Genomic DNA, 24,187 nt, shown 5'->3' with positions numbered 1-24,187 from the left:
GTGGCCTCATGTACCAGTACAATTAATAAGTTACAGCAGTTGACTTTATAAACACAAGACTTTTAAATAGAATCTTTACAATGCGTTCTAATGAGATGGGCAGTGACCGTGAAAATCTTTTGTCCCACACTAAAGCTCACTAGTTGTCTCATGGCAAAGTGGTTAAAAAAGTTGTCAAATCCTAAGGTGAGTTATGCCTGTTTGATTTTACAAGAAGTTAAGTGTTCTGAATTTGCTGACCTCTTCTGTGGTGACAGGTGACTGTCAGTAACATGCTACCTAGTAGGTATTTTTGAAAAAATAAACATGTAAATGTATCGTAAATACATTGCTAAGCAGCATGTATTTATAACTATATACATATGTTGGGTGTGCATGCTCAATAACTTTTTTTTACTCATGGGGGTGTATGATCAAAAAAGTTTGGAGACCACTGTATTACAGGTTAAATCTAAGGTTCTGCCATGAAGCTTAAGAGCAGCCAGCTGATAGGCAACAGGTCTTGATACGCTCAGGAAGATCTTTGGGTTAGGGTTGCTCATTTCTGCCACATAGTAAGACAGGCAGTGATTAAGAGACTGTGTGGCATTGATCATTGGTATATGGCTGAGGTTGCATTTCAGGGGAGTGCTTGTCGCCTTCTGGCTTCATGGCCACTCAATCACTGTCCTAGTTTTAACAGATTGTATCTGTAAGTGGAAGTTTAACCAGCTGGAGTTACTAATTTCAAAATAATTGGAGTAACAGTGTTAGCATTGGCTTATTGCATCTTGTGGCAAGGCTGGCAGTAAGGGTCTTGAGTTCTGCTTTGATGCAAGTAAGCAGCCTTGCACAGGTTACTTAAATTTTCAGGCTTCATTCCCTGCTTGTGGACAAAAAGGTCTTAAGGTAATTGGATTTAGACTTACTGGCACTTTCTGCCTTTGAGACTCTTACATGGCAAAGACCCCAAGATTATAATGTATTGCTGTAAATATACTGGGCTGTTGCGTAGCGATAATCCTGTATAATAGGAAGCAATAGTGACAGAAGTTTGCATGGCTTTCTTGCAAAACAAAAGTTTTGTCATCCTTCCTACCTTTAATGAGCTGTAGTGTGAATGAATGTGATCAAAACAACGTGCTTCTAGGCCTTTCTTCTCCTTCTATTTGCATTTCAAATAAATGCTGCTGAAAAATAATAGCTTAATTTCTGGGGAGATGAGTGTCAAGATCCATGATGTGAATTATTTAAACTGTTGTGAATTGTGGCAGAAATAATGCGTAGTGCTGTGTCAACATAATCCTGACTGTTGCTTTGGCTTGTTGAGGTTCAGGCTATTTTGCTTTCCAAGACACTAATGTGATAGGTTGACTCAGTGCTCTGCTCTGAAGTTCAAACCTTAGCTGGTGAGGCAGCCTGGTTGTAATACTGTCTCTAAAATGGTTCTGGTTGTGCTTTGAATTTTGTCTTTGAAAAGTGTTTAAGTTCTGCTGAACTTTAATTAGTCAGCATGCACGTGTATATGTTTGAGGAGCTAGTCTTAAAAATAGCCTTGTTTCAATGCTAATTGATTTTTCTAGAGCCACACTTCTGAGCTAGGCTGAAGGCTGCATGCTAGAAGTGAAGTGCACCCTTGCCTTGGGGACAGGTGCCCAGAATGACCTGGCATTCACCACAGAGTGAGAACGTGCACACAACCTGTTTCCTTGCAGTAGTTGCCACGCAATACATTCACACTCAACTTACCTCAAGACAAATGACTTCTCTTGCTGTAGCTAGAGTAAAACTATTGCATGTGCTTAGCTTAGCAGCACACTGCCTTCTAGCCAGGTTGGTCTGTCTGGGTGGCACAGGGGCACAGGTGCTGCAGCCTTGCTCTGTGAACTGGGCCTGATGCTGCTGGCGGGGCTGTATGTTCCACCCTAAGCTTACTTTTGCTTCAAGTTGCCACAGCTGCGTTCAGCACAAGTGTAGCATAGGACACAACACAAGAGGTGGGCTTAGCACTCTGTGTGCTGTTGTGTTTTCTTTGATTCCTTCCTTAGATTGCCAGGTTGCTCTGATACTCCTGGGCTATAGGGTTTTGACGACTGCAGGCTACAGCATGCTGCTGCTAACCTCAAAGTCTTGCACCTGTGAACCTACCATTCCCCTCTTGTGTAAATTCATTCATCAGAAGCCTGTGTAAAAAGGAGAATGAAAAGTAGAGTAGATTCCTCCTATTGAGGAGGAGGAGTGCTGCTATTTGGTGGGCTGGTTTATGAACTGGAGCAAAAGAAGAAAGCCACCTTAGTTTCCTCTTCTCCCTAGTGATTGTGCGGTCTCCATCTGTGTGCTGAGGCTTTCAAGACCAGGCTGGGCAATGCCCCAGACCAACCCTGCTTTGAGCAGAAAGCTGAACCATGGGCCTCCTGTGATCTCTTCCAGCATGAATTTTCATCTCACTTATGTTGCTGAGAATCTGATACAGCCTGTCCATGTGCATATATATGTTCCAGTTCTGGTAAAAACATCACCTCAGACCATTAGAGCTACCCAATATGTTGTCTTCACTTGGCAAGGGCTCAGTGAGATGGAAGTGGACATAAGCCTTTGTAAAATCTCCCCTTTCATGTTTCCGTACATGAGAGCAGTGCACTTCAGCTCTAGGAAGAAATCAGTTCAATGACACCTCTTACAAACATTATGGGTTTTGCTTTTTTCTGACCCAAATGCAGATTAGCTTTAGAAGGGGGAAGAAGGGGCCAAGATTATAGAGAGATCAAGAGCTGCAGATCAATCTTTGGGGCAACTAGAGGAGGTGAATGGAAGCCTTATCTTTATGCAGGAAGGAAAAGCAGTGTTTCTATACGTAGGTTTCTACCTTTGAAATGGGTAGAAAGAGTTCTTTTAAAAAGGATAATTGGAAAGCATATGTCTGTTTAAATCTTGAGCTTGGGCCATACTCTATTAGAAAACTGTATCTTCACTGTATAAAACATTCTTATGGTATATATTTAAATTTGGGCATCTGATTCATATGAGAAAAAAAAATTAGCATAGGTAAGTTGTAAGTTGGTATTACCTTACCATAACCGGTTGTGAAAAATACACAAGTCCCTTTACCTTAACCAGATACCAATAAAGCATATGGCTTTACGCTTTACTCAGAAGTTAATTCTGTCTTAGCAAGAGCTACACTTTTCTTGCTAAATCCAGTGTGGTAGTAGTGTGCACTCCCATGGCTTTCTGACACTTTATGGGAACTGAGTTGAATTTAAAATGTATGTTGTGCTGCAAAGCTTTTTCTGTGCTGATAACAGGGGAATAGAGAAGAGTTAGTGGGACTTGGTTCTCAGGACTGGAGGGCTTGTAAACAGTCTTGTCCAGCTGTGCCTTTAGCAAATCTGTAATTGTTGGGGCTTTGCACTATGAGAACTGAATTGGTGGCTGCACGAATAGGGAACTTTTCTTGTTTTCTTTGCTTTGTCTACTGGATTTGCAGTCTGTTTGCTCAGTTTTTTCTTTTCATTGCATTTCTGTGGTAGGGAAGAATAGCCCTGTTCGGATTCTGTAGAAGATTTTATATTCTGATGACATCAGGTCAGTGCACATGGCATTAGCAGAAAGAACTGTGACTTATTTTGTTATCATGTGGGTAATTTTTCCTTCTTGCCCTTTACAAATATAAAAATGTGTGCAATGTAGGATAGTATCTGTCTTGATATGCTGCATATTGCTCTGCACATACTGTGGCAAGAAGCCTTTTGGGAGATGTTCGTTTATTCCCCTGTCTTTGATCAGCTCCAGCTCTGGTTTTTGGACCGCATGGATGGGCATGTTTGTTGTCAGTGCTTGGTGCTGGCAAAGGCTGCTTGATTTCATCCCCCGTGTCAGAGCTTAGAGATAGTAGCTCCTTACAGCGGGCTGTAGCATGTATGTAAATGGCTTTTTATCAGCTTGTTCTCTCTGTGTGACATCTCCCACGATAACCACCCCCATACAGACTGCTAGGATGGCTCTTGCAGTTTGGTTAGGTGCTGCATGTGTATGAATGTCAGTGGATGCTACTGGATTTCTTTTAGGGCCCTCAAGGGAATGGTGACTCTGAAATGTAACACTTCTCAAAATTTATTTTCAATTAAAGGGAATTATTAGAAATTCAGAGGTAGATAAAACTAAGACAGATTTAAGAAGAATATTTGTAAGCTGATTGTCCTGGCCTCAGCACTGGATAGTTTCTTTTTCTCTACAGAGAGTTAATGCCCTCTTTTCCCTTTCATTACTTAGCAACAGGGTTAGAAAATAGAAGCTTTGAAATAATAGGAAAGCAGACCATGATATAAAGCCAGAGACTTCATAGATGGACAAAATCTATTATGTGTTGGATGCTGTGCAAGGTGTATGTCAGTAAAAAGGAGTGAACACAGAATGGGCATTAGCTAAAAGCAGCAAAATTATCATGGTCCCTGTCCCCCACACACTCAGTTTGAAGTAAATCCAGTCTTCCTGCTCTGCTCCAGTCAGGCTTTTCAAAGGTGAAAGGTACTAACGTGTGTTACTCCAAGATACAGGTCCTTGAGGGAGTGTACAGTGCACTTCTGACTTGGGAGAGGGCGGAAGGGGTGGGGAGCCACCAGTTGGGGTGCCTTCTCCACCCGTTGAACCACCTGCTCGTGTCTGGCTCAAATGTAAGACATGACATGTGGAAACTCCTAGCAGAGTAACCAAGGGGACGGAACAGAAACATTGAATATGAGAAGTAAACAAAGCTAGGACTGCCTAGGAACCTCCAGCATGAGCACTTGTGATGTGTCTGTACATTGTGGAGAAAGCTGGCTGCCCATTACTGCTTCCCGAGGGCTGGTTGTCAGGCTGCCGAGGTGACCTGTTCCTCCTGGGATGGTGGGACCCAGGGAGACGTGGTTCCTGGTATGTTCACATGGGTCAGAATCCTTTGCCCTGTGCTGCAGCAGTCTGAATCGCTCCCTTGGAGAGGCTGTCCAGACAGCTGAACTCTTTCATCACCTCTGTGGGTCTGTGTCAGGAATACTACGATTTTGTATTAAGACTTAAACATTTTTTCATTAGTGTTGGAGAGTGTTGTTATGTATAAAGTTTATTGGGAAGCATGTGCTGAACATTTTACAATGTGTGTTGGGCTACTGGGCATCAATGCAGTTGTGTTTGGTGTAGAAGACCAGTTTCCAAGCAGTGGTATGTTATGGAGATCCAGGATGGCATAGGAACCTACACTGATCAGAGTAAAACTGGTATGTAGATATATTAGCCTCTGCAAACAGCTTTAGAGATAAAAAGGATGTAGTAGTGTGATGCCAGACAAGGATCTGATAATAAAAGATTTTCATATAGGGACAGTAGCTGTAGGTCTCCATTTAACATGCTCTCTGTTTGTCAGAGGGGAAAGAATCTGAGTAGTACAAAACCCAGGGCTTTTTTGTGTCTTTGGACACATGATCTTGTGGTTAAGAGTCTCTTGTGCCTTGCCAAGAGCTTGCTATGTGTCCATATGCAATTTGCATGTGCTCAGATTTTCCAAAAGAGGCCTTGGATTTTCCAACTCCGTTTTGGTATAATTTTCCAAGGTGTTTTTTTTTTTCCCCCTCAAAACCACTGCTTGTTGAAAGCTTCACTTGGAACTGTGGATGCTTAGAAATTCTCAAATCCAGTCCCAGGGTGTTTCTGAAACAGCACTTGTGTTGAAGCACGCAAAATCTACAGCCATCTTTGGAAACACAGGCCATAATATCTCTGCTTGTGCATCCCTGCCAGAGGGATTGTGTATGCCTTTTCTTCATTAAGTGTTTGAGAGGCACTGTACAAGCGTGCAGTGACACTGTGTGTTAGAGCAGCATGACAAAAATGCCTTGCATGTGTAGGAATTGTATTTTCCTGGGGGTCTTTTCCTTAAAGTCACTAAAACAAGGGAGAAACCCACCTATGGAAAAACTTTGCTGTCAGCTGGTAAATGAAGGAATAGTACAGCCATGCTGCTGTTGGTGGGCTCCAGTTAAAGAAGGTGTTGCCATTTTGCAGGTCTGTCACTGGAGCGCTCAACCAACTCAATTGCCTCACGTGCTCGACTGTGTGAAAAGGAGGAGGAAGCCATGGCTTGTTTTGAGACAGCGTGTGTCATTGCCCAGGTGTACCTGCAGGAGCTTGAAAAGGTAAGAAGGACAAGGAATTACTGGAGGGAGCCCAGCAGTGGGCTACAGAGATGATGAGGGGTCTGGAGCGTCTTTCTTAAGAGACTGAGAGAGCTGGTTCTTTTCAGCCTGGAGAAGAGAAGGTTGAAAGGGGACCTTATTTATTCTTATAAATATCTCAAGGGTGGATGTCAAGAGGATGGCACCAGACTCCTTTTAGTGGTGCCAACGATAGGATGAGGGGCACCAGGCACAGACTGAAGCACAGGAGGTTCCATCTGAATATGAGGAAAAACTTCTTTACTCTGAGGGTGCCAGAGCCCTGGAACAGGCTGCACAGAGAGGTTGTGGAGTCTCCTCCTCTGGAGACATTCAAAACCCACCTGGACACATTCCTGTGCCATCTGCTTGGTGGAACAAGTGAGGTGTCTCTGTATAAGAAGTTGTAAAACAGCAGTTCGTCAGCTATCTGCCTGTTTTCTCTGAGAATGAGGTCTGGAAACCAGTTTTGCCTGTGGTGAAGCACTGAATACTTCAGATGTGCTCAGGTTGTATCTCAAGTTTAGCTCTTACTAAAGAGGGACTACAAATTTTGCATAGCCAGTGTCAGCATGAAGAAGCCCAAGAAGTTTTATGTATCTGCTGTGTAAATGATGCATAGGAGTGGATATTTGGATCACTAATAAGCTGAAAGTAACCTTTTTGGGTCTTGCCGTAGCAGTTTAACTGCCAGTGCTTCAGTTTCTCCAGGTGAAACTGGAGGATCCTAGATCATCAGCAGCAAGTAACTGCTTAGTTGGTGGTTGGGTAGGAGGCTGAGTAAGATCAGTACTGTGAGCCCTCCGCTGACCTGCAACACATGCCACTAATTTTCTGGGTACATGCGTGGTGGTCTCTATCTGTAACTTTGCCTGTCTAAGAATGTATGCCGTGTTCTTCCATGCCCTTGCTTTGACACACATTGTGCTTGACACCAGCAGCGCTGATGGCATTACATGTTACCTGTTCTTCTGTAACTTAATGGCCTTTAACTTTCTGACCAGATATTTCCACTCTTCTCAGGGACAAAGGTGTGTGTCTGTACCAAGTTTTGTTTTTAATTGAATTAAACCAAGGAAACTGAGCTTAGTGCATATATAAAAATCATTAAGAAAGCCAGCTAACAAGTTGTATGGTCTGTTTCTTTGTAGGACAGCTTGTGTCTGGGAAGAAGGGAAGGGGTTTCAACTCCATTCATCTTATGGATAGAGACACAAGAATGCAGGATTACTTACAGATGTACTAAAGGTCCATAGACCTTCTCCAGCCCTGGTTATAAAACTCTGCTTTGGAGAGGCCACAAAGGGCTACTTTCAGCAATGAAAGCTGTTTGTTGCCAGTAAGGAAGCAAAGGCTAGAAGTGTTTGATAGAAGAAACAGAGGAAAGGCTAAGATTTTTCCATCAGGACCCCTTATAAGTTACTAACTCTTAACAAATATTTGTTATGTTAAGCTAGACATACATACTCAAACATTATATGAATATTTCTGTGCAAGATGCTGAATCTGTGTGGTTGGAGTAGTTATTTCTGAAGCCCTTGGATTAACGTGCAGCTTTCTACTTATGCTATTAAAGTTGGAAGTAATAAGGAATGGTGTTTCAAAACTCATGTTACATGCAGAATATTTAATGGAGGTCACTGTATGGTTTATTTTAAAGTTGACTTTGAAAGGCTTTTGAATAGCCAATGAAGGTAAATTTTAAAGTAGTCTGAGGAGGAATCTGGTGGCAGAAGCTAACTTCATTGTTTGCGGTACCGGTTCCTCATGAGCCAGAGACTTGTTCAAACAGTTCTCAGTAATCCCAGGTGTTTCTTTCCTCCCTTCACAGACCTTAAACAATACACATTCACGAAGTATCAAGGGCAGCAACGTGACTTACTCAGAGTTTGAACTTTCCTACTTCCTGGAAGCAGCTTTACAGAGTGCCTATGTGACTCATCTGAAGAAGGGGTAGGTGCCTGCGGGTGCTAATAAAAATAGATAATGTGGAACATGTTATCTTGGAACAGATGAAGGCTTATTTCTTTGTGTTCTGTTGTGAATTTTTTTTTTCCTTCGATGTTCATTCCTCCTTCCTATTTGTCTCTCTTAAGTGTCCTAAGCCTTGTTTTTCCAGACCCACAAGTAGGGTGGAGTAGAACAATTTTGTTGTCTTGACTCAGCACTGTTCCCTGTGGAGATGAAGGGAGTTTTGACCATAAAGAGAGCAGAATTTACACTGCTGTGTGCTTTTAAAATGTTCAGCCACAGGACCTGGTTTAGAACTCAGTGAAGTCTTAAGGGTAGTTTCTTTTGTTTGTTTGTTTGCTTAAGGTCCTAAATGTCACAATCAAAACCCCTAGTCTGTACCGTTGGCTAGAGAGAATCCATGTGGCAACAGTGCTTCACTAGCTTATTTATTATGCCTCTGAAGTACAGCTCCCAGTGAATCTTGGAAGGGCAAGAGGAGCTTGTATCTGCAAGCCTACAGCAAATTTCACCTGAGGAAAATCTTCTCAGGAACAATAAAAAAGTCATTGTAAATGCCTACTTCCAAAGGCTGTGGGTGAGGGCACACTGTTCCCTAAAGCAGGCTGTGTCTTCAAAACGTAATAAGTTCTGTTTAGCTGATGAAGAGGTTGCCATGTAGGAAGAGTGTCTCTTTACCATCCTTCCCTAGTCCTGTTCTTTCACCACATTATCCCATTTGTTGTCAAGCAATCAGCTACTGATTTTCTCACTGCTTTACGTAGTATTGTTAAAGTTTTAGAAACTTATTTTTTCAGCAAACCATCTTTGAAAGCCCCAAAGATTTTTTTCTTATTTTATTCTCTCCTCCTTTTCCTGCTGAGTAAATGGAGAAGTGAAAAATGAGGGGAAATTGAAAGGAAGAACCTAGAAATAAAAAAAAAAAATCCCAGCAAAAAAAATTTAGATTCTTCTATAGAAAATTGATACAATTTTTTGACTCTGGAGGAGGCATTACTTCTTGTTTTAGGGCTTTTTTGCTAGGTTTTTATCTCCTGAGAATGACTTGAAATACAACTGAGAATAGCCTCTGTGTTCCCCATGTTTTCATTAAAAATCTGCATGTGCACTTGTGAGCATATTCATGAGAGGTGCCTTCAGGTAAGCCTTGTTTAACCCAAAGGCTTGCAAATACACAAAGCTCAAACGTTGTCAAATGACCTTTTTAGTCAGGTAAGTACAAGTTTATGTGTAAAGAAATTACAGACTTAAAAGACACAGTCTCAGCATCCCCTTAGCAGAAAGGGACAGGTGTGTGGTTTTCCCAGGTGAGTTGGTGGCTGACCAGCTGTGAGACAGCGTGTGCTTTCTTAGAGTTTTGCCACTTCTGTGGTGAACAAAAAGCTCAAGTCTTGCCAGTAAGCTCATTAACTATGTAATAAAAAAAATCTCATTTAGAACATACGGTGTTGATGTCCTCTAGGCACCTTTTGAATATCAAAGTCACTCATGTTCATTTTATCCAGTGATGCTTTAAATTCAGTCTTCATCAGTTCAGTATATCTAGTGGGTTGTTTAAGCTATTACTGTGGGCCCTGCTTGCTCCCTTCCCACGTTATTTTAATGACAACCTTTAAAAAAACCCCAGAACACACACAAAAAAAAACCCTCCAGGAAAACCATTTGGAATCAAAATACATGTGTGAATTCAGCAGTGTTTCGATTAGAAGCTGTACTGCTGCAGTGGCAGCGAAATATTCTCTGTAGCTGTCTCCTGATGAAAAAGCATCCTGGGTGGTGCGGTGGAGCTGCAGGTGGAGCTGCAGGGACGGGAGTGGAGCCCACGCATTCCTCGCCTCCTTCAGTTTGAGTGGGAACACCAGCCAGTTAAAGGGAAGGTCCCATGTGGAGGGCAGCAGCCCGGTGGGACTCAGCAGCTTGTCTCTGCCCCTCGGCTGGCACGAATAGGTGGTTTCTGCCACTAGAGGGCATAAGCAGCATTGGGATGCATTGCGGAAAGAGGAGGAAAGCAGAAAGGAGCTTTTTAGGATGCTTCGTGTGTATCATAAATTTCTCCACCCAATGCTGAACAGCTCAAAGAAATGCTTTTGTTCTGCTTGTTGCTTCCAGTGTGTTCAGGTGGGAAATAAGCCTTGTATTATGAATGTTGAAGCTGGCAGGGGGATAGGTTCTATCAGGTGGGATGTGCTTCCCCAGTGGCACATGTGTACAAAAGAAATAGTGAGCGCTTTATTCTGGTGTGGCCAGGCAGAATTGCTGAGGGATGAGTGATGTTGTCATGCTTTTGTTCCTGCTGGCAGGAACAGGCGTGCTCCTCTCAGAGCATGGAAAGGGTGCCCTTTACTCATGCAGTGGAAAGAAGACACCTGTTACCGAACAAAGGTCCAGTTTCCCTTTCAGATGTTGAGCTCCTAGCTGTAATGACCAGCAAATCTTGCAGCTGTGCAAGTCCCAGATTATTTTATTAAGAAGTTTCCTTAAAAATATTGTGTTACCGAATACATGCTTCCTGCAGTTTGCCCTGCTGCATCCCAGCAAAGCTTTCTTTTATTCTTCCAGTGAGCAGTGTTAATGCCTTGGATGCAGATATAGGCAGGCAGATGCTCTCGCACTGTAGGAGCCAGCCACTTGTCTTTTATGTTAGCACCTGCACTGAGATTTGGGGTGTTTTTTTCTGATATGGATGTGTGAAGATTAGGCTTATTTCTTACTGCCTTTCCTTTCAGAGTATTGAACAGATACTGCTACTTTATACTATTATGGGAACTTTGGTCAAGATGCTTTTAGTATTTTCTTAGGGTAAAGAGGCTTCACCTGAGTGAAGTAATGGTTATATGTATGCTGCTCTCCTATATCACACTTGAAGTACATGTGGAGTTTCATAGGCAAAACAAAGTCAGAGCTTTCTAGAAGGTGTGTTTGGCTTGGAAGCTCTAGATGGGACACTTTTAAAGAAAATTGTTATAATATCTGAAAAATAACTTATTATAAATTGGATTTCCTTATGATCTGTCAAGTTAAGACCTAAATTACTCCAGAATACCCTGATGAAAATGCCTAGTAGTTAAAGCTTACACAATTTTTTCTTTTCCTTTCTCCTGTCGGTTTTCTAGAGTGCTCAGTTCCCTTTTTGAAGTTTTGTAGGTATCTGTTGCAAGGGCACTTTGAATGAGTAACTTCCTGTATGTGTTGTTTCACAGTAGAACCTGATGTATGGAGGCAGGCAGGACAGTCTCTGCCAGCCTGTTCATCTCTCCTGAGGAATCCATGTGGGCTGTCTTGTCATTTGTCTCCTCTTCAGTCCTCACAGTCCTTATCCAGGACACCAGGACACTACGGCTGGTAATTAGGGAGTCTTACTGCCTACTGTATATACTACATAGATCTAGAGAAATGCTAAGCTTTTTTTTGTGTGTGTGTGCGCGCCCCACTTGTGTTAGACAGGCTGCCATTAGGAAACTCTAATGTACTTTGTTGTGGTTGCTTGTCTTGTATCTTCATTCATAGGAATCTGAGGCGTACTTCTTCAGGTGTGTTTTGTGCCTGCGTGTGAACAGCTGTTTAAGGAGAAAGTATGAATTTTTAGAAGCCTGGACGAGATGCAGAAGGAGCTGGGCAGAGGCATGTGTTGCATGGTGTTGCTGCTGTTTGTGTGTTTTGGGTACCACTTTCCCCTGGATGGGTGGCTCTGCAAATTGCCATGTAGTCACCTCAAGATGGTTTCTTCCATCTGTTAGCGGCTAACTGTTTGAACATTTAGTGAGCAGGAATAAGAACATGATCTCTGGTGCCCATGTTGTTGGGGAACTGTCTTTGCAGACCTCTGTGCCCACGGGCCACTCTGGTTCATTATCAATACTTTTCACAATGATTTGCATAGAAAGCAGTGTATTTTTTTTTTTTTTACTTGTATCTTAAAAGTTTGTGTAGTGTTAACCCAAGAATATGACATAGATGTGAGATGGCTGCTGTGGTTCCTGGAGTGGTTATTACTTACCCTGTGTTAACAGGATAGTTGTGCAAACAAAACACTTTTTCACACCAGGCTGAACTGACTGGACACAAGGTGCTCTTTGTCACAGTTTGTGCTCATGATTTTCTGTGTTCCTCTTTATTAGATTAGCTATAATTGAATCCTAAACCACATTTTGTCATGGGTTTTTAAATGCCTCTCTTGCCACTTTTGTGGCCAAAACCAAGGCAGTTAATTGACCATGTGCGTTTTTCCTTCCTGTTCTTCCTCATTTATTTTTCTAGCATCTTAGCAGTGCAATAGGGGCCCATGGACTCTTCCAACTCATTTAATTTCCATGATCTCAGGTTTACTTATGATGCCATGGCTTGAGGCAACAGTACCTAGAATTTCCAGATAGTCTTCTATCTGAGTCCTGCAGAGGCTCAACATTGCTTAGTTTCCCATCTAGATAAGATCAAATAGATTCCCCATGGATTTCCAGAGGCTTTATATTTGCATCCTCATTCATTTATCTATGTACATGTATTTCTGTTCAAACACATACTTTTCTTTTTGTGATCTTTGGATACTAATTTAAAAAAAAAATCTTCAAGTGCATATTTAATATATGAAGGACATCTATTAATGGAACAGTAAGTTCCTTATCATTCTGAGTAGACCAATTCATATGCTTAAAATGAAATGTGTGCTCAGATGGCCTTCTGGCCTGGAACAGCAGAGCGGAAAGACAAACTTCTGTAATGAGGAATGTTTGCAGACTGCTGGCAGGTGTGCTCTGTCACAGCTCAATGTTCAATTAGGTTCAAAATATAAAACCTGACAAACAAATCCTCAGTCCCATAGTGGTGCTGTCAGGTGCTTTACATGTGCCCAGAGCACTCTGAGAGACCCTGACCCACAAGCACCTGTCTGGGAGGTGGTGAGCATTGGGCGCTCCTCCCGTGTTACCCATTTTACACTCTGACCTGTTGAAAGTGTTTCTGGGCATTTGTCATGTGGTTCTTGGTTTCAATCCTGACTGCTTGCAGATGAGCAGCAACTTGCCATTTATTCTTTTACTTTAGTGTGTCAATATTCCTTCTTTTTCCTCTCCCCTTCCCTGCAGAGCAATGTGTTTCTGCCACAAAGCTTAACGTGGTTTATGGCCTTGTCTGAAAAGTGGAACCGAAGTGGTGCTCCAGTTCTTTGGGAACAAAACTGTCTCTTTTTAGCACATTCTCTGCGTTTTTAATCTCTTACATATGTTCCAAATGTGGAATTAATTGGCTTTGCAAGTGGTCACTAATCTTTCTGATGCAAGTTAATGGAAATCATTGACACTTTATTTAGACAAATAGCATTATTCTGAGAAGAAATCTAAACATATGCATTTTTGAAAATGTTGTAGAACTGTTAAACACCATAACTCTTCTGTCCAGCCTCTTAAGGAGCTCAAGGAAGCAGAGGAAATGCCAATAGCTTTCAGTAACTGAGGAGAGCAATTGGACAGGTGCATTTTATTTAGATGGGGGAATTTATTTTGACTATCTGATAATAAATAGCATGTGAACAATTCTGTTGGATTTGGTGTGACAACTCATGTGCATAAATATCACTGTATGCTTTATTGCTTTCCCCATTTTAAGGTCCAGAACTGCATCTTTCTGGGTATATTCTCTCCTAGACCCACAGAAAAGCACCGGATGTCTTAACCCTGTAACTGGAGAGCTTGCTGAAGTGTTAAAGTCCAACTTACAAAAACTTCCTTGAGCTTTTTTCCCTTGATAAATTCGAAGCACATCTTTTACTTATAAAGAAGAAGGAAAAAGAGAAACACTTTCTCCACAGGGGCAAGTTTCCAGTGTTTTTGCTCTTGCCTTACTTTGTTGCATGTCTGTAGGTCAGCGACAACTAGGTAATCTACAGATGACCTACCTCTAAGTTTAAAATTTTGGCATGAGTATTGATTGGAAGTAAGGGCACATGCATTTGCATTCTGTGACTTAGTGACCATAAGCTTTAGGGTGGCATTTTATGTCGCTGGTATTCATGGCAAACATTGTCACATTTTATTCCCCACCTTCACCCCTACCAAGCCCCCTCAAAGAATTACTTTTTGTTTCTTCAAACGTTTGCTATTGATTCTGGAGTTCAAGAAGATTTGCAGCACATGAAACTGGGCATAAGCGCAGTCTTTACTGCTTACCTTCAAAATTTTATCAGATTGACAGAAAAGTGTGTTATGATGTATGGCTTATTTAATGACATCTAGGTTTCATCCGCACAGAAAATTCTCCTGGAATAAGCTGAAGTGGCAGTTAATGTACAAGTACAACCGCTTCTCTGGTTATCTTTATTTCAGTACAGCATTGCTCCTTTTCTAATAACTTGTATTTCTTTGGGTAGCTTCCATTCTGCAATTAAAGTGAGTGGAACCATTTTGTAGTTACTGTGGTGGCAGAGCCATGACCTAAGTCTTGAAAAGCTTATAGACTGCAAGTGTGTTAACTTGTATGTCTGGTATTTCATCTTTCCTCTCAGCATCCCTCTTAATGCTCAGACACATGATTAAGATACCATTTGGTATCTTTAATTGCTCATGGTTTATGCAGAATAATGTGATTTTGTTTTTATTTTTATTTTAGCCTAACCTCCTTTTATTGCAGGTAGAGCTGTGCTTGCAGACAGTTACTGCAACTTAGCTGCCTGGTAATATACTGTTTAAACCACTGTAATTTCATCATGTGTCTGGCCCACCAGACACAAGGCGTTTAAGCACCACCTAAAAGGAATCGTCATTTAAAAGCGTCATGTAAGCTCAATATAATTCAAACAAGTACAATCTGTGTGTGTGAAGAGGAGATGTAGATGCTTTTAAGAAAAAGCATCTGCTTTATAAATACGAGCTATGAAAGGCTTCCAAATGTCCCCTCTGTTTGTCAAATGGGAATGTGATCTTCTCCTAGGAAGCCATCTGGAGTAGGGGTGCTACCATCGCTGCCTCTCTCGGTGCCATTGTCCTGTCTGTGCCTCAGAGTGACTTGTCTCACTACCGCGCATTCAGCATTCGTGATTGTTTCGTGGGTTTGTTTGAATGTCAAGATTATTGCCAAGCTTTGGCACATCATACAAATATTTTGTCTCTATGTCGTGGTGTTTTTTTTCTTTATTTTTTTTTATTCTTCTGCCTTCCCTATAGAAATATTGTGAAAGGCATGAGGAGTCTGCGAGAAATACTACGGACTATAGAAACAAAAGCTACTCAGACCTTCAGAATGGTAAGAGGAATGGGAGATGGGAAGGTGGGTTTTTTGTCCTCACTTGATAGATGATTGCTGCCTTTTTTTTTTTTAAAAAAAAAAAAAAAAGCTTTTGGAAGTATATGGTCAAGTGATGCTCTTAATTCAAAGACCTGCCCAAGTGAAACCCCTGAGCCATCAGACCTTGGCATGTGGGTTACTCCATTTTTTTTTTCTTTTCCGTGTGTTTTCTAGACACAATAGAGATGTATTTAGTTTGACAGTGCCGTTCTCAAGTGATAATGTCTTGTTTTCTTTCTTGCTTTGCAGTGTGTGCATGCACACCTTTTTGCATTTGCATATGGAAATATTAAGTACTTCTGTCTCTTTCAACAAGCAGTGCTTTTTTTAGACTCAAGTGCCTCAGTGTTCTTCCTGTCAAACACCCTTCAGTACAGAGTGATTTTTAATCTTTAAATATTTTTTTTGTTGATGTTGGCATTCTGCATCCTGTTGTCCTGAGCGTTTCTGGTAAAGAAATCACGGAGAAAGTTGTTGATGTGCCTGTTTAACTTCTTAGACATTTAACTGGTTCTCCCCTCTCTCCTCTTTAAGAGATCTTATGCAGAAGTTACTCGGGAGGTGACAAGGTCAACAGCATGGAGAGTAGGAGTCTTGAGAACATGATTGAGAACTTTGCAGCTCTAAAAACACTGCTGTTGATATGACTAAACTTGTTTTGTGCTTGGTTCAGCTTTGTGTTTTGTGTAATTACAGAGGAGTTCAGCAAGGGAGGTGGGCATGGGTTTGCATAGCAGTTTGGAGATGGAGAGTGCCAGGTTCCGATGGACTGACTGACTGTGTGTCCAGCTCGCATGCAGAGCTAAAATCAAAGTGTGAGCAGAAAGGGTATCCTGCGTACTTTTCTTGCCTAGGTTTCTCACATCTGTGTATTGTGGAACTTCTGTTCTGGAAATTAATCTTCTCATTGCCTTGGGATCACCTTATATGACTAATTGAGAATTCAGATGCATGTGGACGTTTGTCACACTCAAGTGGTTGCATCTGTTTCCAGATTGAGATCAGGGTTCAGGGGATTTTTCTTGCTCACCTGTTTTATCATTTTGCTGAAAGGAGTCTAACCATCTGCTATTCCTCTACCATGACAGAATGTGGCTCTTAAATGCTCCTGTCCCTTTGCAACTGGGGAGAGCTGTACAACACCTCTGGGGGATTTTTCCCTGAGGAGAAATCTGAAGGTGTTCACCCAATAGCTTTACCTGGGATTTCCATTTTACTGGAAGTTCCATTTTCAGTTTTTTTACTTATTTTTATAGAGCTTTCAGGAGGGCAAAGGGAGGAACGTGGTTAATTAAACAAGTTTTTCAAGCGTGAAAATGAAACACATGATTTCTTTTTGTTTTCCTAATTTGTGGGATCACAGTGTTCTTCAAGCATAATGATGCTTTTTTTAGCCAAAGGCAGCAATAACATAAATCAGAGTCTTGGCCTGTTCTGGTTTGTTTGGTCTTATTCAAAACAAGAGTGAAGTTAATTTACACAACTACTGTACTGTACGTTAAAATCAAAGACACTGAAAGTATTTGGTGCTTGCCTTTTGAAAGGCTTATCACAAACTGTACTCCTGTGTGAACCCGTAGAGATCTTTCCGTTGCTGGCATATTATTTCCCCCTGCCACCATTAAGACTGTAGGAAAACACAGAAGAGTTGGCTCCTCAGGGTAAAACTGACTAAATAATTACACACTGAGATGATGAAAAGATACTGGCTAATGTCGCAGGGCCCCAGGCCATTTTGCTCATGGTTACTTGCTATAAAAAGCATAGAAAAGCCTAGTTAGAAATAGATGGCTTTCGGTAACTTGTCAGTAGGAGTGCTTGGAAGGTCTTGGGGTTTCCAGGGAGTTGTGTGTGACAAGATTTCTTTGAGGCGCTGCCATACATTCAGATCACTTTGCCGTTTGCTAGGTACCTCCCTTGCTGGTGTTTAAGAAGCTGTGGTTGCGTTTTAGACTAATTCAATTAATTTATGTGTCGTGAGATGGATGAAAATAAAGAACCTTGTATCAAAATAAGTTGTTTTTCTGAATCTGGTGACAGGAACTTTAACCTCAGTATGATTTCTTTGGTCCTCTGGATGTCATACTTCAAGTGGAGTGATGTTTCACTTTATCAATCATGCCTTTCCTTTAAAAGGAAATTACTCTTGTTGGCCTCATAACACATCTCAAAGTGTGGATTGCATATAAAATACATATGCAGTAGCCAGAGGAGTTCCAAAATAAATTTACAAGTATTAGTACAGAAGGGCTGAAGATTCACACTGCCTCTGTTCTGTGCAGTATTTACTTCAGAGTGCTGTGCTGCTTGGAATTCACAGAAAATACCACCCGTTTTGATGCCTTTGTGCTTGTTTGTATGTTCATCTATTTACAATGAAACAAATTAGAGATTTGTTGAGTGGGGGACAAGGACAAACAGCACAGATAACTTTGCAAAGTCAAGTTCACTTGCGCCCTTTTGGGCCCAGCTTGCCAGATCTGTGTGTGTGTTTAAGGTATTTAAGGATCCTTGGCTACTCGGTATCTATAAGTGTGTATCTCAGTATGAAGTTCCTAAGCTTTTTCCTTCTTCCATTGTTGCAAGAAAAAGAGAGCAGCACTACTGAGATGTAGCTAGAGAAGGCTGCAGGAAGGGCAATACTAGCAGATAAAGGGGTTGATCTGTTAAACCTAATACAAAAGTAGCCTCTGGGCTGAGACTTGCAGACAAAATCCTGAGGCTGGGAAGGCAGTGGAGTGACATCATACTCGAGTACAGTAACATTTGTGAGATTCTCTCAGTGGCCGGAGTGGCAATCTGTTGTGTTAATTCACCAAGTTGTCTCTTGCTGTCAGGCCTTTGTGATACTTGTTTCCTACAGCATTTCAACAAGACCACCTGAACACTAAGGCTGCCCTTTTTGGAGGAGGGAAGAAACTGCCACTGCTGTAGACTTCTTAGCAACTGTTTTAGCTAACCTAGCTTTCCGAAAAGTGGTACTGTCATCTTGTCGGCACATCTCCTTCCCCAGGTGGAACACGGGGAGGGAGGAATCTTTTGTGTTGGGGATGGCTTCACTGATGTGTCTCTTTTTGTCCTGTTCACTGATCTCTAGACTGCAGCCAAACAGCTAGCCCAGGTACTTCTCCATTCCCTCAGTGAAGACTGTTACTGGAGCCCTTTATCTGACCCACTTCCTGAGTTCATGAACAAGGAAGATCAGTCTTATGTCAGCAATCTTCTTTGTCGGAGGCCTGAGCTCTACACAGAAGAGAAGTAAGCTTTTTTTTTTAACTTCAGTCTATTGGAAGAAGTGTATTTGTACACTCTTGGGTACTGCTAATTATGTCACTGATTCATGTAGTAGTCATGTGTGTTCTTGTTCTTAACATCCCATCAAAAGGCCTGCTGGGAAAAGAAAAAAATTAAACCTTGAGTGCGTTGTATTTTGTTTTTTCCCAGGAAGGAACAAAATCCAGCCAAATAGCTGTCTTTGCTGTGAAATGGAAGTAATCTATTTATGGTTCAGTATAGCTCATCTAGGATATATTGCAGAACTTTTAATTATGTGAACCTGCAAAAGAAGGTATTGCCTAGCAAATGAATTATACATGAGATGTTTCAAGTTACTGCTCCTCTTGTGAAATGAGAAAGAGGCTGACAGGATAATTCTTGACCTTCCTCAGAAAAATGTGTTCTTTCTTTCAGTGCCTACTGCCCTCAAGACAATGTAGAAGAAGCTCTTCTTCTCCTCTTGATCAGTGAATCCATGGTAAGCCAAAAATGAGTTTGTAATACTAATTTGCACAAAGGAATATCTGGTATTTTCAAGTCAAGTCTTCTGGTTGGTTTTGTTTACAGAATCTTCCCTATATAAACAGAAGGAAGGATTCAGCTGCTGAACAGGAAATGCTATTTATTCCTTTATTAGTGATGCCACTGTTATTTCATGGAACATCAGTGAAAGGTTTTGGGAATTGTCAAGAAGAGGAGGTGACTGCATATACCACACCATATCTGACATCCAGATACTGTGTCAGTAGACAGATGTTTCTATTCAAAACATCTGTGTGGATTTATGGATCAAGAATGAGATGAAGGGACCCTTGCCTAAGGCCAGGCATGATAGTGGTACCCTCTGTTTGGCATTTGCAGGATACAATATCCTGCATTCTTTAGTCTGCAGGACTATTTTAGCTGTGATCTTTAGCAGTTTCTGATGCTGATGACACAGGGAATTTTGCAGAAACATTTGTAATGAACAATTAGATTTATTTTATTTTTAGTATCAGTTGCTTTAAAAAAATTGCTTTACGAAGAAGGGAAAGGGTGAGAAAAGCAACTGCATGGAAAATTGTATGGTAATCTTTGATCATTTTTGTGTTCTTAAAAGATGCAAACATACAGAATGTTTTCTGAACGTATGTAAGGAAAGTTACTTTGAGCTGCAAGTGACCACTTAGTATTTAAAGCAAAGTGAGATTTGAAAACCTTGGAGCATCAATGACCCTCTTAGGAAATGACCCTCTTTTAAACAGCTTTCAGATAAGTTGAAGAGAGATACTGTGCAAACTATTTTGTTTTTTTTACTTCCTTCAGTTTTTCTTTGTCTAGTTCTTCTGGCTCGAGTCCTTTCCCTTTCCAGCAAACTTCTTCAGAACGTGACAATTTCATATTCTTTGCTTTAAAGTTTTGGGAAAAACTGAAGAGGTGGAACCACCCCAAAATATTAAATTTACTTAAAGATCACTTAGATCTGGGTGTTACTTTGTGCTTTTTAGTGCTTTCTAGATTAAGCTTGTGCAGTACATCTGCTTTGTGTTTTCAAGGGCTTTTGTGCAGTTAAAAGTGCTTTTCATAACTGGAAGTGGAGACTGCAGGAGCGAGGGCTTGTAGAGGACCACGTGCACTTCTGTTAAAATCAGAACTCCTCGAGTCAGCGTGGCTTGTCAGCGCTGATCCAAGAGGGAGGAGGATCAGGGCTCTGGAGCAGTGACAGTACTGGCTGCTCCAGCCTTTTCTGGGACTGGGCTTGCAGTCAGAAAGGCCTTGTGGGGCCTTCAACTCTGTAACCTTGTTCTGCTGAGGTGAATGAAAGTTATACCTGTTTTATCCAATGGTGCTTAAAATGGTGAACTGGTCCTGTAATGAAGTTATGGATGAAGCAGTGAGAAAATACAATTCATGGGAACTGGACTGCTGTGCTGACTTCAAGGCTGAATAAATAAGCTTGTGTTTGCTTAAGTGCTGTCTTATGTATATAGTAACTTTCTGGAGGTAGATACAAGACATTTTGATCTGCTGCATATAAAGCACTTAAATAATTGGATATCTTGTATCAGAACGCTGCAGGAACAAGAACTGTGTGTGGTTTTTTTCTTCTCATTTTTTGGGAAATGGCAACATCTGAGCCTTCCTCTTGCATTAGCAATAAGCTTGCCATATTTTTTTAACAAAAGTACAGGACAAGTGTATGGAAATACAGCTGTGTATAGAAATGAGTGTAGGAACTTCAGGAGTGTCCTTCCTAAGTAAAGGAACAGAGGAAGCAATCTGGTTCTTATATATGTTTGCAATCCATAAATATTTTCCTGTAGTTTTACTGTTATGGTACTAAGAAGGGGAAATTTGGTTTAATTCGTGACATGAGACATCTTTTTCCATGACAGCTTTGTAGCCTAGTGAATTTTCTAGAGTACAGGTTTGTTTGTTTGAAGTTTTGTGCTGTGTGTTTGTTTTGTTGGTTTTTTTTGTTGTTGCTGTTACTGTTGGTTGTTTGGGTTTTTGTGTGGTGTTCTTTTGTTTTTTGTGGTGCTGGTGTTGTTGTTTTTAAACTTGCTGAGGCTCATGGAAAATGAGTTAACAAGAAGCAGATTTCCAGTTGAGGTTTCCCTAATGACATAATGTTAACAACGGAATAAACCATATTTTTCTTCCTAAAGGGAGTGTCAGTGGCAAGCAATAATGATATGTTTCTGTAGGCCAGTAAGTAACATAGTTGGTGTTCCTGGCTTTTGACTAGATCAGGCGTTCTTTCAGTATTTACAATTATGAACCCCTTGAAATGAAACAGAAGTATGCAATTAGTTTGGCTTCCTGGGAGCTCTTCAGCTTCTCTGGCACTTTGATTGCTCTGTCAGAACAAAACTCACCAGAAAGGTACTTTTCCTGTCTGATTTTTTTAAAGAGACAAAAGAGCAACCCAGGACTGTAAAGCCAAACAGCTGCTCCACATGCCTGTTCCTGACTTTAGCCAGTCTAAAATGAGCTCAAGGAGTGCAAAACTGGGGGAAGGAGGGACACAAGAATTGTCAGCGCATGGAGTGGACACAGAGCAAAGATGTACTACTGGGAAGTAGCATAAATCAGCAGAGAACCTCAAACAAAGTAAATATGTGATAAATTTGATGAGAAGGAGACATAGTAGCTTTTTCAAGAAGTATATACTTCCTATAGAACACCTTCCCCCTTGCCCCAGGCTATACAGGGAGGGAGTAGATCGGTGCTAGGTAGTCTGATGCTGAAATTCACTCTATTCTTTTGTTTGTCTTGCCTTTCTAAGGTGAAGCTAACATCTACTTCACCAGGATCTGTGCAGCTTCCCATAAGATGTTAAGGGGGTTAAAAGAACTGTTCCTGTAAGGAGAAAGGAAAGGAAAGAAATTGTCTCTAAGGTGTTGTGAGCCAGACCCTGCATTCCAGCATGCCCCTGGCTCTTAGTGGTGCTGGGTTCTGGCTTGCGATGCTGCCCCAGTTTTTCTTCTTATCCTTTTAGCTTGCATTGGAAGGGAGCCAGTTTGTGTGTTCTGGTGGGATGAAATGAGAATGTCTTCTAAAGGAGTCATTAAGGGTTCCTTCAGTATTTCACTTACTCTGCCTCTGAGACTAAGTATGTAAGAGTTTATCAGATGGCCAAATGACATGGTAGCCTATTTCATAGGTTTGAAGTTGCTTCTGTGGGTATATTGACACTTCCAGGGAAAGCTTGGCGCCTCTTTCCTCATGGCACTCTCTTGAGTTGCCTCATGTATTCTTTCTGTCCCATTGTAAATGGGAACCTATTTTCATAAGCTATGGCATCTTGGTAAAAAATGAAAGGCATCCCAGTTGTTGAGTTTGGCAAGCACTCCTCCTCTGTGCCAGCTGTTATTTAGTCATGGTGGTTGTCTGTAGAGTTGTCATGAAGGAATCTAGTGAAACAAATCAGGCAGCCTGAAGTTTAGCACAGTCAGGGCTGTCTTTAGGGGGGTTTGTGGCCTCCTGGCTAAATTATCTTTCATTACGCACAGCTTGAGTTATAGCATGGATGAGCAGCATTTGTGAGAGGAGGAAAATTATCTCCTTGAGACCAAGGAGAAGGCCATCCAGTGACAGCCTTTACCAGCTCAGGCAGTGGTAGAATGATGTGATCCTATCACATGTTGGAAAAAAGGGACTGGCCTATTTTTAAACCACCAGTCCTCTTTCTTATTGCATTTAACCCATCAAAACCATTAGCACTGCGTTTCCGGGGAGAAATGAGGGCGTATTGTGACTTGCTGCAGTGTGGTTTCTCCACATCGTGCTACCAGTGGGAACAGCACTTGGCTCTGCCATCAGAGACTCTGGTGCTTTGTGCTGCGGGGTGTAGGCAAGGGAGGTTTGACAGAACTAACCCTTAGCCTTAGTTTTGTTTCTTTTAATAACCATTCTCAGGAGTATTCTGAGTTGACTGCACTGCTCCTTAAAGTCAGCCAGAAGTTTCTCAGAGCCAGGAATGGAACGCTTTCTGATCCGTTTTCTATTTACTTTTGAGGTAAAAAAAAAAAAGGGGGAAACGTTCTTTGTTTGCACTTAGAAACCTTGTCTTCTTGTATCTGAGGTCCAACGTGCAGTCTAAAATCCCTGTATTCAGCACTTGGCAATGCTAACTCTGACAATTGGGGATTCTGGCTGGTGTGGTCCACCAAACATACCAGGTAACTATGGATTATTATTTTTGGCACTGTGTTTACTCATACTGAAAATGAAGCTCCTTGCATCCAAAACTAATAAATTCTGTGCCTGTGTAAAAAAAGATTAGAAATGTCATCCTTGTGTTATCTCTGATTTGAATCCCTAAAGGCGATTTGACCTTGGAGAGCCTTAGAGCACAGAACAGATGGTGAAGGGAAAGTAAGATCCTGGGACTTGTCCTGTTCCTTTTACTGGTGAGAGCAAACTCATGGCTCTGAGCATGCCCTTAATGGAACGAGATTAAACCCACATATTTTTAAACACAGAAATAATTAAAACCTGTTAATTCTACAGTTCCTAGCTTTATAAAATAGTACTGTCCAATAAATTAGCTGTCAAAGGAGGAGGAGCTGTTGTTGCTTTTGTAGGATTTTATTTTTTTGACTGATATCAAGCCCAATGATGATAAAACAGCTGGATGACCATCATGAGTGTTTTGGATGAGGGCTATCATGCTATGGCAGCTAAAAGAGACAGCTGGGGACAGCATTACTCACGCTGTTGATTCTTGCCAAATCATGGCCATGCACTTAGAGTAGCAAACCTGACTGTCTTTTTAACTGGCCTACAAGGCAAAGCTATGTGTTGGGGACCTGCAAAGGTGGATTGCAGGATGCTTCTAGCGGGAAATACACCGCCTCTATTAATTGTCTTCTGAATAAGTAGTTCTAATGTGAATTTCTGGAGATGGGGAGCTTTTTTCTTCTGCTTTGCAGTAGAAAGTCTTGTTTCCTAACTTTTGCAAAGAGGGTGGAAATTCTTGGGAGATAGCTTTCTAAATGCAGATTACTGATAGC

The 24,187-nt window shown here is 41.4% G+C and overlaps 1 protein-coding gene across 6 annotated transcripts in view; it reads left to right on the top strand.

The window, feature by feature from the left end:
- Nucleotides 1-24,187, top strand: part of TTC7A (tetratricopeptide repeat domain 7A) — a 176,053-nt gene that overhangs the window by 14,624 nt on the left and 137,242 nt on the right. For all 6 annotated transcript variants that reach the window (XM_065059764.1, XM_065059765.1, XM_065059763.1 and 3 more), the window contains 5 exons: nucleotides 6,019-6,149; nucleotides 7,999-8,120; nucleotides 15,293-15,371; nucleotides 18,511-18,671; nucleotides 19,104-19,167. In XM_065059764.1, coding sequence (XP_064915836.1) covers nucleotides 6,019-6,149; nucleotides 7,999-8,120; nucleotides 15,293-15,371; nucleotides 18,511-18,671; nucleotides 19,104-19,167 — 557 coding nt within the window. The remainder of the gene's footprint in view (nucleotides 1-6,018; nucleotides 6,150-7,998; nucleotides 8,121-15,292; nucleotides 15,372-18,510; nucleotides 18,672-19,103; nucleotides 19,168-24,187) is intronic.

The sequence above is a fragment of the Columba livia genome, chromosome 3 (assembly GCF_036013475.1).
Source record: "Columba livia isolate bColLiv1 breed racing homer chromosome 3, bColLiv1.pat.W.v2, whole genome shotgun sequence".
NCBI lineage: Eukaryota > Metazoa > Chordata > Aves > Columbiformes > Columbidae > Columba > Columba livia.
This window is presented reverse-complemented; position numbering and strand designations above follow the sequence as displayed.